This window comes from Grampus griseus (assembly GCF_964374135.1).
Source record: "Grampus griseus genome assembly, chromosome: 16".
NCBI classification, from domain to species: Eukaryota; Metazoa; Chordata; class Mammalia; order Artiodactyla; family Delphinidae; genus Grampus; species Grampus griseus.
The window spans coordinates 72,993,376-73,010,911 of record NC_139010.1 but is presented as its reverse complement, the minus strand read 5'-3'; the positions used below and the strand labels follow the sequence as shown (position 1 = coordinate 73,010,911).

At 53.5% G+C, this 17,536-nt stretch overlaps 1 protein-coding gene across 1 annotated transcript; it reads right to left on the bottom strand.

Moving 5' to 3' along the window:
* Positions 1-3,268: 3,268 nt before the first annotated feature.
* Positions 3,269-15,079, bottom strand: KCNK18 (potassium two pore domain channel subfamily K member 18; the record flags this gene model as incomplete). Its single annotated transcript, XM_082672974.1, is given in 6 exon segments — positions 3,269-3,628; positions 3,630-3,698; positions 3,700-3,947; positions 3,950-4,111; positions 12,374-12,490; positions 14,860-15,079. Coding segments are annotated over 6 exon segments (1,176 nt in total).
* Between the last annotated feature and the right edge of the window lie 2,457 nt (positions 15,080-17,536).

Genomic DNA, 17,536 nt, shown 5'->3' with positions numbered 1-17,536 from the left:
TCAGGTGGGACAGGGCACCTGCACATCGTAGAAACTTCCAGGTGTCTTTCTTGCGAGCTCCATGAGGTCCAGAAGGCCCTGCTCTCTCTAACGAGGCTGGTGGATCTGAGAAGCATCCAGGGTGAAAGGGAGCTAATGGCAGAATTGCTGACAGGACGCCACCTGTCAAGTGGCTGAGACTCAAATGGTAACATTTCAGGCACTCATAGGAGCTTGGCGGGACATGTGATTTGAGAGATGCGGGACAGCCGTCCGGGGTGCCCCCTTGAGAGGGATGCTCTGAGGACGTGGTCCGAGGCGTTGCTTCCCCGGGTGTCCGCAGCGAGGACAGGGACCCAACGCTCTCCTTCCCGGCGCCCAGGGGCCCCTTCCTCCGAGGGCCCGGGCTACGGATGCGCCACCTGCTGGCCTCGGAGCGCGGGGCCCGCACGGTCTGGCAACGCCCACCTGGTGGCCACTTGGGAAAGGACCCAGCTTGGGGTCCGGATGTGGCTGGTGTGCGGTTAAGTGGTGGCTGCCCTCCTTGGCATTTGTGCCCCTAAGTCTTGCCCAGAGCTCTCCCGTGTGTGGCAGGCACTGCGGAGTACGGATGGGAGGATTAAAAGAGAGAACAATGATGGTGAAAAAGACAGTCATTTCATTCGGGCAGCTCTGAGTTTGCAGAGGCCTTAGTTAAAATCCTATAACAGAGGAAGAGGTGACAGTGGATGCGGTGGGTGCATAGGGGAGACCAGGAGTCAGGGGACACTACCCAGAGGAGGGGACATGTGTGCTGAGGCATGAACTTAAGGCTTCATCAATCCTACAAGGTAGAAGGGCATTCAGGCTGAGAGAGCAGCTAGAGCAAAGCTCTCAACTCTGACCACACACTGGGGTCGATCGGGGACATTTTTTTCTTTTTTTTGCGGTACGCAGGCTTCTCACTGTTGTGGCCTCTCCCGTTGCGGAGCACAGGCTCCGGACACGCAGGCTCAGCGGCCATGGCTCACGGGCCCAGCCTCTCCGCGGCATGTGGGATCTTCCCGGACCGGGGCACGAACCCGTGTCCCCTGCATCGGCAGGCCGACTCTCAACCACTGCGCCACCAGGGAAGCCCATTCGGGGACCTTTTAAATGGCTCAGGTGGCACCCCCGACCAATGACTTCTGAATCTCAGGGGGAGAGAGATGGGGAGACACATGAATTCTTTGAAGCCCCCAGGTGTCAGTGTACAGGCAAAGCTGAGAACCACCAAGCAAAGGCTTGGAGGAATGAATTTACATTCCTGCCCAGGGGCATGGGAATAAAAAGCCCGAGGTAGATGGAATGTGGGGTGTGCAGGGCAGAGATGCAAGAAATGAAGAGCAGGAGGACATGCTGGGCCATTTCCTCAGAACCACAGAAGAATAACTAGTAGCAAATGACAGTGACCTTCAATTAACACAATACGTGTCCCTGACAAACTCCATGTTTGCATTTGAACAGGACTCTCTACTGCCTTAGGAAGGGAGGGGCTGAGAGATTGAACACCACCTGCTATTACCTCCATGTTTCTGAGGATATACCTATTTTTGCAATCCTCTTTGAGCCTGGAAAACAGCAAGCACTCAATGAACGTTTACCAAACTGAACTTTGAATCTGATCCCGTGCTCTCACTTGAGTGGCCAGTCTTGATTACCTTTGGGTTTGAGGGGCTTTGCTGCACAGAAACTGGGCGACTGTGACTTCAGGGTTGTCAAGAAACTCCACAGAAACCCTAGTCCCGGTGGCTGCTGCCTGAAACCCCATGTCTTTCAGTGGTTCTTCTTCACAGCGTGTCAATTCCATTTCCTGAGGTAGGTCTTAAAGAGCTGAAGGGGCAAAAAAACCTAATAGGTTTGGGGAAGAGGAGGAAAGATCCAGAAAGGATCAGTCAGCCCCCTCTGACTGCTGACTTCCTTTCTTTTCAAACTGGAACCTCTGGCACTTTTCATTGGTTTTTGCGATTTTTGTTCTATACCCTGGAGCGAAATTCACCATTTACCCAGGAGCTGACTGATTTGGCCAATCACAGGACACAAGCTGATTTTTCCAAGATTATCTCAAAGAAGCATTCAAGAAACTTTGATTCTCTCAAATAAGACATTTCTAATAACTGACTAGGGAAACAGTGCGACTCTTATAGTACTACGTGCGTGGGCCAACCAGTTCATACACCAATTTGGTACATCCTCTCCCAGGCTGGGGTCCCCAGCAGTGACTCTGAGACAAAGCTTTGTGTGCAAGTGGGTCATCTGGGGGTGATCTCAAGAGGAGGGGAGATAGGAGACAGAGAAATGAAGGAAGCCATACAGGGTGGACTGTTGGGCGAGTGAGGCTCGATTCCCCTGAGGGAGACGGTGTTGAACGTGGCACAAGAAGCTGGGGCCATACATCCACCCACGCCCATCGGTCACTGCTTCAGGGCTGTTCATTCCTTGGCACTTCTAGCCTGCCCTGCGCATGCCTATCCTTTCGTGGCCGGAGAAAGTCCTCAGGCAAAGGGAACTGGAGTAACAGGCCATATGGGTGGGGTACTTACAGCATCTGCCACGCAGATGCCCCATTCACAAGCCAACTCATTCATGAACAGGTCACGAGTACAGCCACCAATGAGTGCCAGCCCTTACACGTACCCATCCACTCACATAAGCATCAATACTTTCCCATGCCAACTCATTCAGGAGGTGCGATCATGTGCTGCTTGGTGAGAACACTGGTCTACACCGAATCTGGCAATCAGGAACTATCCCAGGCCCCTGTGAACACAGGTGACGATTCCTCTCAGTGCCAGCAGTGTATGTTACAAGGGCTGGGATTGGGCTGATCCCATTCGTGCGCTCATCCAAGAAAAGAGGTGGCTCAGTCTAGCTCTGTTTCATCAAGGGTAAATGGGGAGCTGCTCAGGAAGATTTTAATTCAGCTGAAAGTACAAATTGCAAAAACAAAAGGTAAATTTTTTCTCATGTTGCAAGAAATCCAGTGACACCTGTAAGGTGGTTTCATCTACATTAGGTGGGGCTTTTGAAAAATGAAGACAGGGCAATTAATTGAACTTTGGAGGATGGTGACAGTTTTTGTCTAATGTCCTGAGAGGAAGGGCATTGGCCACATCTCTGCAGGGCCTCGAGACTGCATTCAGCTGTCATGCAGGGTGTGACTCTGAGGCCTCAGGTGACAGGCTGCAGTGCCACCAGCTCTAACTACACTGCCCCAAAAGGCAAAACAACCAGCTGGGCCGGCATCATCACACGAGAGTCGATAGAGCCTTCACTTTTTAACAGGATTGTAACACTTTCCATTTGCAAAGAACAGCACGACATTTCTGTAGATGTGAATCAGCCTGTTTTGCACCAACTTGAAAGCCATGCACACAATCTCCATCCCAACGATGATATAAATGGAGAAGAAGAAGAAGTGAGGCTGTTCGAAAGCAAAGTCCCCAAACCCAACGGTGGTCAGTGTGACAAAGCAGAAATAGAAGGCATTTTCGCCAAACCCAATGGTGGTCAGCATGACAAAGCAGAAACGGAAGGCATTTTCGAAGTTCAGCTTCTTCTCCCAGATGGGGAGGATGGCAGCTGCACAGGAAATGTAGGCGACGACCACGAGGGCGATGATGGGGAGGGAGGATGTCCAGCCTCTCCTCCTGCCGCCCCGCCTCATCCAGGTTGTTGATGATGGGGTACGAGAGTCTCCCGGAACACCAGCTCAGGACGCGAAGAGCTCCCCTCTATGGCCTGAGGGGGCACCTGCAGTGTGTTCCCTTTCTCTCGTGCTAAAAGTCTCTCGAACAGCTCCATGTTGCTGCTTGGGATTGAGGGGGCAGGTTTGGGGCCCGGGAGCTCTGGGTCGTTGATGGCAATCCTCGGGATGGCTTCGTCTACGGGATTGGTGTCAGGTCTTCTTTCGCGGGGGGGTCCGGAGCGCCACTTGGGAAGGGGAGGGGGGAGAAAAGGGGTTTTTGGAATTGGTGGTAGGACATGGATAAGATGGTTGCCAGGATGTCGCCTGTGTCTGAGAGGACCAGGAACATCAGGGGGACGCCAAAGAGAGCACAGAGCACGCACAGGTGCTTGCCAAGCCTGGTGACAGGGTAGGTGTTGCCGTAACCTGAAAAGGAGGACAGAGCCCGGGATTGTCGGCTGCTCTCCCCCCTCCCCTGCTCAAAAAACTTTAAAGAGACCTTCTGCCACTTCCTCTCCCTGGCATATGACATTTTACACAACATGTTTAAAAATATTCGTCTTGGGGCTTCCCTAGTGGTGCAGTGGTTGAGAGTCCGCCTGCCGATGCAGGGGACACGGGTTCGTGCCCTGGTCCGGGAGGATCCCATGTGCTGCGGAGCGGCTGGGCCCGTGAGCCATGGCCGCTGAGCCTGCGTGTCCGGAGCCTGTGCTCCGCAACGGGAGAGGCCACAACAGTGAGATGCCCGCATACCGCAAAAAAAAAAAAAAAAAAATTCATCTTAAAACATTCATCCACTTGTCTGACATTAGGTCTGCTTTGCTGGGGGAGCAGGTGGTGAAACCCAGCTTCTCTTTAGGATAAGGGACAACTCACGTCCAGATCTTTGACCAGAAATGTCCTTGGCAGGAGACGACCCCGTGTTTGGGAGGAGCTGACTGCCTTGCATTTTGCCACTTCTGAGCATCTGAAGCAGGATGGGCCCAGCTCACCTGGAGGGATAGGATGAGCACAGGTGACAGGATGTGCGGGCTTTGCAAACACACCCATCACCTCCATCATCCTCCATGAAGGCATCAGTTTTTACGAAGCCACCCTGGTCCTTCCTGGGTTGTCTGGGCCTCTATGTTTGTTTCTATGTATTAGGCAATTATTATGTGCCCGTGGTGTGTACAGCAGTACGCACGGTATTTGGGACGGTAGAAAGCTGGACGGTGACTAAAATACAATCGCTGCCCTCAGAGCCATTTGTGACTTAGTGGGTCAGACGTGTTCATAAACGAGAGTGACATGTTGAGGACCCCAGCATCTAGAATCTTACCGACCTCGTTTCCAATTCCAGCTCTGCCATTTACTAGAAAGTTACGTGACTGCTCACATTTTCAGATGTCTTATCTGTAACATGGGCATGACAATACCTGCTCTGTATATGGACCAGCTGGAAGGATTACAAGAGACCAGCACCTCACACACAGCGAGTGCCTCATTCTCGGGAGGTGGGCGCCCTCATTCTAATGGCTGTTTTTCTGAGCATTTACTGTGGGTTGGGTATTAACCAGCCTTCATCGGTAAGTATTATCACCATTACAGATGGGGAAACTGAGGCTCAGAGAAGTGAAGTGACTTAGCCAAGAGCATACGTGTGATAAAGTGTGGAGTTGGGGGGGTCAAACCCCCAGGGCCATCCAGTTCCCAAGCCAGCTCCCTCTGCTGGGTCAGAAGCACTGAGGGGGTGGGACCCTCCCACCATCAAGAACAGGATGGTCAAGCAAAGAGAGGTTGAAGCCTCCGTGCTCTTCAGGAGCCCCCTGCTCCCATCACCCCAGCCCCCCACCCCCCGTGTCTAGAGAGGGCAGGATCGGAGGAATGTGGAACCCCACAGCACAAGTCGCTGGATCTTCTGGGGTGGGCAAGCTCACTGCCTTCAACAAAGAGGGAGAAGCTCTGTATTTAATGCCTATGTTTAATTTTTGGTGTCATAAAGGATGACTAATACAGAAAACCCCAGCCCAATTATGTAAATTAATTGGAAGGCAATTCCCAGACTGGCTAAGCCCCAACCTCCTCCAGGGCTGCAGCTTCCTGTGCAAACTCTGGCCTCAGCCTCCGCCCTCCAGGCATACGCACGGGGCAAGGCTGCCCATCTTCATCACGGTTCTGGAAGAGGGCTGTGGCCCTCACCAGGTCCCATCACTGTGCACCCCTCCCAGGGCACTCCACGCCACCCTGACTGCGCCCATGAGGTACCATTTGACGGCAGGGGTGGTGAACTCTCTGTGCGTTCATATTGTTTGTGCACGTGAGTGCTTACTGCATGCACTGGGACGCAGTGGTGAGCAAAGCAGATATGAATCAAATAACCACCCTCGTGAGTATGCAAGTACAAGTGGAGATCAGTAACAAGATGTGTAAGAGCAGACCAACAGATTAGAACAAAGGCATCCATCCTGGATGGGCATTTATTGAGCACCTACTCTATGCCAGGCTTTCGTGGGTGGGATTGGGATACAATGAGGAACAGGCAGAGGTCACGCCCTCTGGGGGCTCCTAGTCGAGCAGGAAGCAAAGCCTTGAACTCAGCTCCCCACCTGTCCAGCAGGACCCAAGAGCTCAGGAGTGAGCCTGCACTGGCTAAACCCCCCATCAGAAACCTGAGGCTGTTCCGCAGGGCCAGACTTTCTAAGGGGGTGCCCAGGTTTTCTGTTGCCTCTCTTTCCCTTCCCCGTTCCCTGCAGGTCTCCAGCAGCTCAGCCCTCCCCTCAGGGAGAGGAGGTTGCAGAAATGACCTCAGGACAGCATCTTGGTCCAGGCTTCGGTGAAAGCCCAGAAGCACTGAGGAGATTGGGGTGGGAAGGGGTCTCAGGAAGAGGGAGGGGGTTGGGGACAGAGGGGGGCCCTGGAGAGGATGACCAGCGGCCCAATGTGCCCAGGACTGAAAGTCTCATGTTCTGGTAAACCCTTAAATGCTAAAACCACGGCAGCCTCGGGCACACCAGGGAGTAGCTCGCTCTAGCCAGGGTGATTGTGGAGAGTGACGAGAGATTCTCCAGAGCGGGGAAGAGAGGAGGGGGCCTGGAGCCCCTCGTGGTGGGGCAGGAGCTCAGAGAGGCCTGGCCGTGGAGTCTCAGGAGCCTAGGCCCCAGTGTCAGCAAATATCCCTGCTCCTGAGATTGTCACAGGCCTTGCAGTCCTTAGGGGTGTCAGCAGCAGGGCCCGGGGGCAGGCAGCCACCCTGTTTTCCAGATGTTGCCTGGAAGCCCCCAGCTCTCGTGCACCCCTAGGAAAGTCAGGAGAGGCTCCCCAGTGGAAGCCCCCCAGCCTCCAGGATGGAGTCCCAGGGTGAGATCTATTTTATTTAAAGGAAAGAATATCACATTTCTCACAGGATTTATGGAGAAAATTGCCTTTAAGAGTCAGAATTTCCCACATAGCAGAACCCCTAATGCTGGCAACCATCGTCGTTACTGCATTTAATAGACAAGGAACAGGGGAGTCAGGTGACACGTCCGGAGTCGCACAGCCCACAGCCTGTGGGCACCCCTCACCTGAAGACCTCCCTCCACATGCATGCTCTCCTTGGCAAAGGTGGGTTTAGTGGATTACAAACAAAGCCATCGTGGCTGCCTCTGGGTGGAATATGTTTACAGTCCAGAGGACATGCCACCTTTGCAGAGAACGCATCAAGGAAGTAAGTCTCAGAGAGCACAGGCCCCTATGAAGGAAATGTATTGCCTACCCAATTACTGAATGCTAAAACGCATTATGGAAAATCATATTATTTCTTATAATGCATGCCGATATTCCAATTCCATCAGTCCACGCCACTTAGCCTGTGAGGATTTAACAGCCCATACACTTCCTAATCCAAGGGGGCTGATCCAATTGGGAATGACTGGGGATTGACCAACCTCATACCTTTCAGGGGTCCCTTTTTCAGCAAAAAGGTCAGGTGCATTTCAGGTGACCCAGAGATGCAGGACAGGAAGCAGTATTACCAGCAGGACCGTTATTGATGACGCGCAGCAAAGAACCTTCCCCAGTCCTCTTCCAGTTGTAATTACTGGATGGCTTGATGTCTTAGTGGACTTGTACCATGAGTGGCAGCATCGTTTTCTTGGGATATGAACCAAGCTAACGCATTTCCGTTAGGTCAGTGGTTCATAGCCTGGACTACCATTAGAATCACCTGGAGGGCTCTGAAAAATACTGATGCCTGGGTCTGTCCCTAGTAAGTCTGACGTGATTGGTGTGGGGTCCAGGCATGGGGGCGTGTAGAAGATATCCAGGTAATTCTGATATGCAGCCTGGCCTGAGAACACTTGCCCCAGGAGAGTGCTTCTCAAACATCTACGTGCATCACCTGGAGAACTGGCTAAAACACAGATCACTGGTCCCACATCCATTAGTTTCTGACTCAGTAGATCTAGGATGGGGCCTGGAAATTAATTTGTATCTCTAACAAGTTCTCCCTAGCGATGCTCACACCACTGGTCCAGGGACCACGCTTTAATAACCATTGCATTACATCAGTGGTTCTCAACAGGGGGCAATTTTGCCCCCCAAGGGCCATTTGGCAATGTCTGGAGACATATTTGGCTGTTGCAACTGGCGAAGACAGCAGGGGAAAAGGTGGGTGCCTCTGGTGGGTAGAGGCCAGGGATACTTCCAAACATCCTACAATGAATGCATGGGACAGTCCCCGCCACAAAGAATCCTCTAGTCCAAGATGCCAATAGTGCCAAGGCTAAAAAACGCTGCCTTAGATCAGTCCCCTTTTGTTCTTGAGAAAAAACCTAACAAAACCCCATACTCTCAAGCCCGCTTGCTTCCAGTCTCTTCCTTGTGCTTGCTGATCCCCTGTAAATGTTGTTCCTCAAAGCATTCCCTGGAGGTCTGGGGTCCCTGAAAAGGCCAGTTGTGCCCTGCTTCTACCCTGCTCAAAACGACTTCCCTCCCAGAGCCCAAGGTCACTGCTGAATGGGACAGTCACAACACTTACCTCGTGGGGCTGTCATGAGAATTAAACAAAATCATGCATATAGGGGCTTCCCTGGTGGCGCAATGGTTGAGAGTCCACCTGCCGATGCAGGGGTCACGGGTTCGTGCCCCAGTCCGGGAAGATCCCACATGCCGCGGAGCGGCTGGGCCCGTGAGCCATGGCCGCTGAGCCTGAGCGTCCGGAGCCTGTGCTCCGCAGCGGGAGAGGCCACAGCAGTGAGAAGCCCGCATACCGAAAAAAAAAAAAAATCATGCATATAAAGCACATTGGCACAACGCCTGGTGCTGGTAAGCGCTCGGTGGTGCAGCTATTAAGTTACTGTTACTCTTTCTGCTCCTGACCTGTCCCTGCTTGGATATCAACATTCAGGTGAATGAGACCGGTTCTGAAAGAAACCACATGGGGGCGCCCTTGGACACAAGCATATGTGCCCATTTAAGAAAGTGTGTTGCAGTAGGCACAGGTTGTTCACCCAGCAGCCATTCCCCCATCTTTCCCTGGAACGCTGCTTCTCTCTCACCTGATTTTGAGATAGATCCGATCCGTCTAAGTCATCCCTGTAATCCAATCCCCTTGCCAGGGACTGGCTTGCGGGGTGGGAGGCTTCCCAGAAGTTTCTTGCCGATTATGACAGCCAGCCTTTTCTCTATGAGATGCAATTATGCCCGGACGGGAAGTGGACCTTGGTGACCATCGTGTGACCCGCTGAGCAGGATGGAGAGAACCTGATACTCGATGTCACAGCTGAGCTGCACATCAAGCAGCCTGAGGGCTGTCCCCCACTGGACTTCCTACTTGGGAGGTGACACATTTTCCTTGCAGTTTAAGCCAACCGTGTTGGGTTTTCTGTCAGTCGCAGCTGACCCTCACGCTGACCCTCAGAGGCAGGTCTGGGAGGAGTTATAGATTAGGGAAAAAGGCTCAGATGGGCTAAATTGCTCACTGGAGGTCACACAGCTCTGACCCAAGGTGGCTGGCCCCCAGAGTCCGCAGCTGGCCACCTCTACCCCGAGTGTGAGGGGACCCCGGGACGAGTGCCCAGCCACGGACTTTGTGAGCTCAGGCCCCCCGGGGATCGGTATTCTCCTGAACTGATGCTCTCTTGAATGAAGATGGGGCCCCAGTACTTTTCACTGCCCAAGAGGGGCAGGGGCTGCGCAATGAGTCACACTCCTGGTGGGGACGCTGACCCAGGAGCCCCTGACCTGTGGCCGAGGGCAGCTCCACTACCTCCACTCCTGTGACCCCCTCACCACCAGCAGGGGTGGCTCCTGCCAGGCCTGGCTTGGCCCCTGCACCTGGCCCACCCTGCTGCTGCACCGCAGAGGGAAGCTGGGGCCCTTAGTTACTAGAAGGTCCTCCGATACTGGCCCAGGGACACGGCGCCTGAGTGCAAGACCAGCCCCGCTTCTCACAGCCCGCCAGCCTCAGTGGTCTCTACCTCAGAGGGGCCTCTAAGCCCCGGAGCTTTGCCTGCTGCCTTGCTGGAAAGCTCTCTCAGCCTTTTTTTTTTTTTTCCCCCGGTACGCGGGCCTCTCACTGTTGCGGCCTCTCCCATTGCGGAGCACAGGCTCCTGATGTGCAGGCTCAGCAGCCATGGCTCACGGGCGCAGCTGCTCCGCGGCATGTGGGATCCTCCCGGACAGGGGCATGAACCTGCGTCCCCCGCATCGGCAGGCGGACTCTCAACCACTGCGCCACCAGGGAAGCCGTCTCAGCCTTCTTTGCCTGGTTCATCTCCACAGATCCTTCCACTCAAATGTCACTTCCTCAGACAAGCCTCTCCCCCATCCCCAAAAGTCAGGACCACCCTCCCCCACCCTGTCTCACCCACTTCCACAGCCCAAGCTTCTCCTCTTGAGCACGTCTGTGCGCTTAGCTGTTCATTGTTCCCGCCTCCATTAGACTCAGAGGCATCCAGCTATTTCAGCCCCATGCCAGGCACAGAAAAAGTCACTTACAGAGAGAGGCAGTGGGGTTTCAGGTTAAGACCCAGACAGCCTGGACCCAGACAGACATGAGCTGTGTCCCCTTGCAAAAATGGTGGACCTGCCTTGCCTCCGAGAGTGGGAATAATAACAACAGCTACCTCAGGGTTGTTGCGAGGTGTGAATGGGCTAATCACCACGAAGAACTTAAAAGGGAGCCTGATGAGTCTTAAATACACGTGGGAAGCAGCCGCAGAGCACAGGGAGATCAGCTCGGTGCTTTGTGACCATCTAGAGGGGTGGGATAGGGAGGGTGGGAGGGAGACGCAAGAGGGAGGAGATATGGGAACATATGTATAACTGATTCACTTTGTTATAAAGCAGAAACTAACACACCATTGTAAAGCGATTATACTCCAATAAAGATGTAAACAAGTAAATAAATAAATACACATGCGTTAGCCAGCGCAGCTGCTGCTGTTGCAATCATAGGCGTTCGGTATTTGTGAAGGAAGGAAGGAAGGAGAGAAGGAAGGGAGGGAGGGAAGAAGCAAAGGCCATCTCCACAGCCCAGTTCCAATGTGCGGTGTCACACAGGAGCCCACCCTCTGTGTAGCCACCGAGAGGAGGATCTGTGGCTTTGAGGGTCCACAGAGCCCATCTTAAAACGTGCAAGTGTTCACTGTAGGGAAGCAGCTCTGCCTCCACACCCTCCCCTCTGCCTGGGGCTCCGGAAAGGACTTCGCTGGGACAATGTGTCACACAGGAGTCTTTCCCTTGCTTGGAGGCTGGAGACACGTACAAAGCAAGTGCAGGGAACAGGGCGAGGCCAGCTCCTTCCTCTCTCCAAGTCCTTCCCTTCTGGGCACTGTCATCCACTCCATGGGGACACAGGAATCTGAGCGGCCCCTGCTTCCAGGCAGGGCAAGGCTCTCCCTGGGGCTCCCTGAGCAGGGGTAAGCAGAGTCTCCACAGCACCCCGCAGACCTGCAAAGCTGGCAGCCTACTCTGGGGAACGAGCACTGGACTTGGAGTCTCAACAGCTCTCGTGGGCACCAGCTCCATTCACTGAGCGACCTTGGCCCCTGACGTCACCTCTCTGGGCTTGGGGCCCCGACCTGATTCACTGTGGGCTTTAAAGGAGGCAGCTTAGCACGGCCCCTGCAGGCAACTGTGCGCTCTCCTTAGCGCTGCAGGTCCCCTTCCTCCTCTGCCTCATCGTTGGCGCTTCCGGGCCTGCTCTGGCACACCGTCCTCCCTCTCCACGCCGTGCCCTCCTCCATTCCCCTGGAGCCAGCTGCCATCAATATGCTGGTGACTCTGAAACCCACTCCCGAGCCCCAAGGCTGGGGGAGCTGTGCTCCCGCCATACCCTGAGCGCATCGCACTGACCACGTTTGGTTGCCCCCGAGTCCAGGAACCCGGGCAGGCAGGTACCCTGCAGGTTGTGTTTTGTACAAGAGCACTCACTGGGAGACAAGAAGAAGCCGAAACGCAGCCCACACCTCGCTCACTGGGGCCTTTGCCCGGGGAATGGGGCCATGCCCACCTGAAGGAAGGGGATCCTCTTCTCATTTGCACAAATGCGCCAGTGGCAGCCCTGCTCACTGCCATCTCCCTGAGCACAGGGTAGGCACTCTACAGCTGTTTCTTGCACTAAATGAATCGAACCCTTCATCCCCACCAAGGGTCCGCGTCCCCCTCTCCCCTGCCCCCACCCCCAGCTTTCTCTCACAGGTCTGCCCTCGCCCCTGGACTTACCCACTGTGCAGCAGAAAAAGAGTGAGCTCAGGAAGGACCGGTCTGCAGACCCGCTAAACCACTGGGGCTTCACCTTCTGCAGCAGCTTCCCGAGACCCCGCTTCCTACCTTCCTCAACTCCAGAAAGAGACAACCGGCGTGAGAGAGGTTACACCCTTTAAAACAGGTCCTGCCCAGGGGAAGGGGCGTCTTCCCCAGGGACCACGCCCCCTGCCTTGCGGCCCTCATCAACACTAAATGGAGGATCTCAGAACCCTTTGTTCAATGTCTCTGCAGTTTAGGTACTGCTCCAGCACCTGCAGAGATTAGGAGGCCACATAACCCTGTGTGCTGAGCACCCCAGAGAGAGGCCCACAGGGGTCCGGCCTGAGCTCAGCCATGGAATTGCCCTGTGGCCTTTCTGAACTTTCGAAGCCTTGCAAAGGGGCCTACTAACTTCTGCTCTGCCTCTTTCCCCGAGTCTTGAGAACTGAAAGAAAAAGCCTTTTATGAAATGCAGGCTCTTGCGTGATTGCAAACCGTATGCACTCCTGGAAGCCATTAAGCCTGATGGAGTGTGGTGATCATACTGGGCTCAGCTGGCTGAGGCTACCTGGGAAGACTTGGCGGAAGCAGGCCTGGGGGCCCTAGTTTCTCGGGGAGGTGTCCAAATGGTACCTTTGGCCTGGCAGCCAGTGGGTTTTAGGGATCTCAGAAGTCACCTGCCAGCTGGGACAGTTGTAAGAAGATGTTACAGAGCCTGGCACAGCAGGAAGTCACCACGCGTTTGAATGGGCACCAACCTGGGAGTCCAGACACCTGCAATCTAGACCCAGTTCTGACCCTGACTAGTTCCTGTAGCCGTGGACAAGAGGCCTCTTTCTAAGCCTCAGTTTCCCCATCGGGGAGGCAGCATGACATGGCTTTGGAATCTAAATGTCTGGGTTGAATCCCTGGCTCCATTTTCTAGTGGGTGACCTTGGGCAAGTTGTTTAACTCCCAGTGTCTCAGTTTCCTGATCTGTAAAAGGGGGACAATTCATATCCCCCTCATAGGGTGTGTGTGAGGATCAAGTGAGACAGTGCATGAAAAACACGTGGCACAGGGTCTGCACTAACCAGCACTTACTGAGCATTTTCATCTCCAGTGAAAATCAGTACAAAATGCGGATGGACCAGCTCCGTTTTCCTATACCATTCTGTGCATCAGAATCACCCAGGAAACTTTTTAAAAATAAGATTCCCAGCCCAGTCCTGGAGATCCTGATTAAGTGGGTTTGGGGAAGAGCCTGGGAATGTGTATTTTAGACCAGCTCCCTGGATGATTCTGACACGTGGCCAGGTTTGGAAAGCCCTGAACTTGTTGACAGTCTGGACCCAGTGATGGCTCAGAGTGTCTGATGGCATCTCCTGGGTCATCTGAGTAGGCTTGTGTCTGTCTGGCACAGATGCAGAGAGAAGGAATAGGACCCTCCACGGAGAGGAGACTCTGCCACCTGTGATCAGCCTCTGGCCCGCCCCCGCTGGAAGGACCTCCCACAGGTTGGAGGGGTCATTGCCAGCCTGGCTGAGGACCTGTCATACCACAGGACCCTGTTGTTCCCTTGAACTTTAGAGTCTGTTTTTCCTTTGTCTTTTATTTACTCTCTATTATTTTATCTTGCTGTGTTGAATGCATCTTTCCAACCTTTAGGAGACAGCATGGAAATAAGTGACAAATACGAATGAAAAGCAATAAGGACATATATAAAGTGCCTTGTGCCTTCCAAGAGGCTTCATGTCCATTGTCTCATCTGCTTCCCACAGGGTCCCTGTGATTGGCAGGCCTGAGATTGTGGGCCTTCTTCTCCCTGGCAGACTGAGACCCAGAGAGGGCAATCTGCCCCAGATCACACAGCAAGCTGGGAGAGCAACTGGGACCGAAACCAGGACCCAAGTTCTTCTCACAACACCTTCTTCCTCCCCTGAGTCCGACCCAAAAAAAAAGGGCACATGAAACAAGAAGTAGGAGAGCAGGGGGCAGGCTACTATCTTGGCAGTCCAAGCCCAATTTGGATTGTCCCTTGAATTCCAGTCCTTGTAAACTGAATCATGGGGTGGGGCAGGCAGTTCTGAGGACCAGCCTAGGAACCCACAGCTCCAGATCTGGTCACCCATCCACCCCACCCCACCTCATCAAATCTCCAGCAATCCATCCTCCTCAGAGCCTGCCGGTCTGGGTGGGGCTGGGAACTGAGGCAAAGGGAAGGGAGAGCCCACTGGGTGCTCAGCACTTTTCCTACATTCTTTACATCAACCCTGAGAGGCCGTCCATTATTCCCACCCCCCATTTTACAGAGGGGAAAACTGAGGCCCAGAGAGAAGTCACTTGCCTAAGCTTGCCCAGGAGTGGGCAGGACGCAAGCAGAGGGCTCCCAGACTCAGCTTCCTACAAGGCAGTTCTCTCCTCTCTGGGGCCTGCCTCTACCCAGAGAGAAAAGGCCCGCCCTGCCCAGGTACGCCACCTACCTGTTCTGTTGCATTTCAAGATGTCACAGAGCTTCTCCAGGAACTCCTCAAACTCCGGGTCATCTGCCCCCAGGTCCTGGCTGCCCTCAATGGCTGAGAAGAGCGCGGCACCCACCAGCGCGTATGTCACCAGGGAGCAGTGGAAGCAGAGGCGAGGGAAGATTTTCCTCAGGGCCTCCCAGCAGCACCTCCTATCTTGAGGCGGCCCCGCAGCCTCCATCCTCCCAGGAGTGGGCAGGACAGGAGCTGCTGGAAGAGGGAGGAGCCCAGAGGTCCCGCCAGGGAGGAGGGGGGGTGCCCCGAGAATGGTCCGGCTCCAGCGCTTCCCCCAAGGACTTGGGAAGCAGGCGGCACTCCTTGCGCGTTCAGTTCCTGAGAGTTTCTCAGATAGCGCGCCCCCTAGTGTCTCAAATTACTATTGATCCACCAGGCAGGTGCGCTCCCAGCAGCCTGGCCAGCCTGAGAGCTGACCTTCAGGGGCTTTGAGAGGAATGCGTGGTGGTTGCTTTGTGCTTTGGCCTGTGGTACCCTGACTCTTGGACAGGTAGAAATAATAGTAATTAGTGCGGCCAGAGCTCCACAGTTTACAAATGGCCTTTATTCTGTGTGGATCTAATTATTGGTCCCAATTCTTCATTCCCCTCTAGCATACCCAGACTTGCCTTGGCCTCAGGGTGGGCCCAGCATACTTCCTTCTTAGCATTGGACTAAGCCACGTGACTTGCTCCAGCCAATCAGGTGTTAGCAGACATGACTTAAGCAGGGACCTGAAAAGTAAACGTACAATGGGACCTGCTCCCCTGTGCCTTGCCTCTGCCACTAGGAAAAAAAAAGTGCCCCACATGGTGGATGTGGAGATGTGTGGGTGTTTAGATCCCCCTTCATGAAAGGTTTCTCCATGCACTTCAAGGAGCATGGGTCCTGACAGCCTCCAGCTATTCGTTCTTTCGGGGTTTGCTTCAGCTTTCAGGCCCTGTTCTCCGGGAAGCCCTTGTCCAATGGCTGAGCAAGGTGGGGTACAAGAGCTTAACCATTTCTGCCGCGTGCCGGACTCCTCCAACCCGAAATCTTCGCTCTCTGTTGGTCTGCCAGAGATTCTGTCAGGTCTGCATCGTGATATGAAGGCTCCCCTTGTTCCATCCTGTTTCCTCCCTTCGCCTTTACTTCCTAATAAATAGAGCTTTTGGATGCCTTACTCTATCTGTGTCTGCTTCGCAGAGGATCCAACCTGCAATAGTGGGCAACGGAAGTGACCTGAGAGAGCAGGATCTTAAATGAGGTTTCAGAGCTGGGTGGCTCAGTACCCACTGGTAAGGAGATGGCGCGCAGGCAGCTCTTGGCTCAAGGTGGCCGTCCAGTTGTTACACTTTTGGCAATGGTGAGGTGGGATGGTGTGCAGGTGCAACAGTTCAGGCATTTAAAACATAGGAGAGGGCTTCCCTGGTGGCGCAGTGGTTGAGAGTCCGCCTGCCGATGCAGGGGACACGGGTTCGTGCCCCGGTCTGGGAAGATCTCACATGCCGCGGAGCGGCTGGGCCCGTGAGCCATGGCCGCTGAGCCTGCGCGTCCGGAGCCTGTGCTCCGCAACGGGAGAGGCCACAACAGTGAGAGGCCCGCATACCAAAAAAAAAAAACAAAAAAAACATAAGAGAGGAATGATAAATATAAGGATAAGTTTGGGTGGTTATTAGGAAGTTGCATTGATCCCCTGAAGGCAAACTTAGAAAGGGAGGTTAGTAGGACAACGCACGGCCTCCACTGCAGTTGAACTCAGGACGGCAACTGATTTTCGTTGTCTCCTGACTTCACTCTTCATTCTAAATTCTCCTTGCCCTCTGCCGCCTCTTTTACTGCTTTCAATGGATTTCCCAATGGCGTGACCCAAATTCGCATCCTGAAGGGTCTGAGTCCTTGGTAACCACAGCCTTTCCAGGTTGGACTTGCTTGTGTTTGTCCATTGGGTCACCTGATTGCCACCCATATTCCTCCCTGCTCCATTGTGTGAAAGCCTTAATATCGGGTATAGTGATTCCTCTTACTTTATTCTTCTTTTTCAAGATTGTTTTAGCTACTTTAAGGACCTACTGTATAGCACAGGGAACTATACTCAATATCTTTTTTTTTTTTTTTTTTTTTGCGGTATGCAGGCCTCTCACTGTTGTGGCCTCTCCCATTGCAGAGCACAGGCTCCGGATGCACAGGCTCAGCGGCCATGGCTCACGGGCCCAGCAGCTCCGCGGCATGTGGGATCTTCCCAGACCGGGCCACGAACCTATGTCCCCTGCATCAGCAGGTGGATTCTCAACCACTGTGCCACCAGGGAAGCCCTACTCAATATCTTGTAATAATCTATAAGGGAAAAGAATCTGAAAAAGAGCATATATGTATGTGTATATATATATATATATATATATATATATACCTGAATCACTTTGCTGAAACTAACACATTGTAAATCAACTATACTTCTAAACAAAAGGCCTTTCTATATGTTTTTAAATAATCTTATCTATGTCTACATAAAACCTTATGGGATTTTGGTAGGAATTGCATTAAACCCATAGGTCAATGTGGGGAGACTTGACCTCCTACTATGTTGAGCCCTCCACTCCATGAACACAGTATGTCTCCTGTATGTCTCTCCTGGCCATTACTTTTGAACAACACCTTAGCGTGT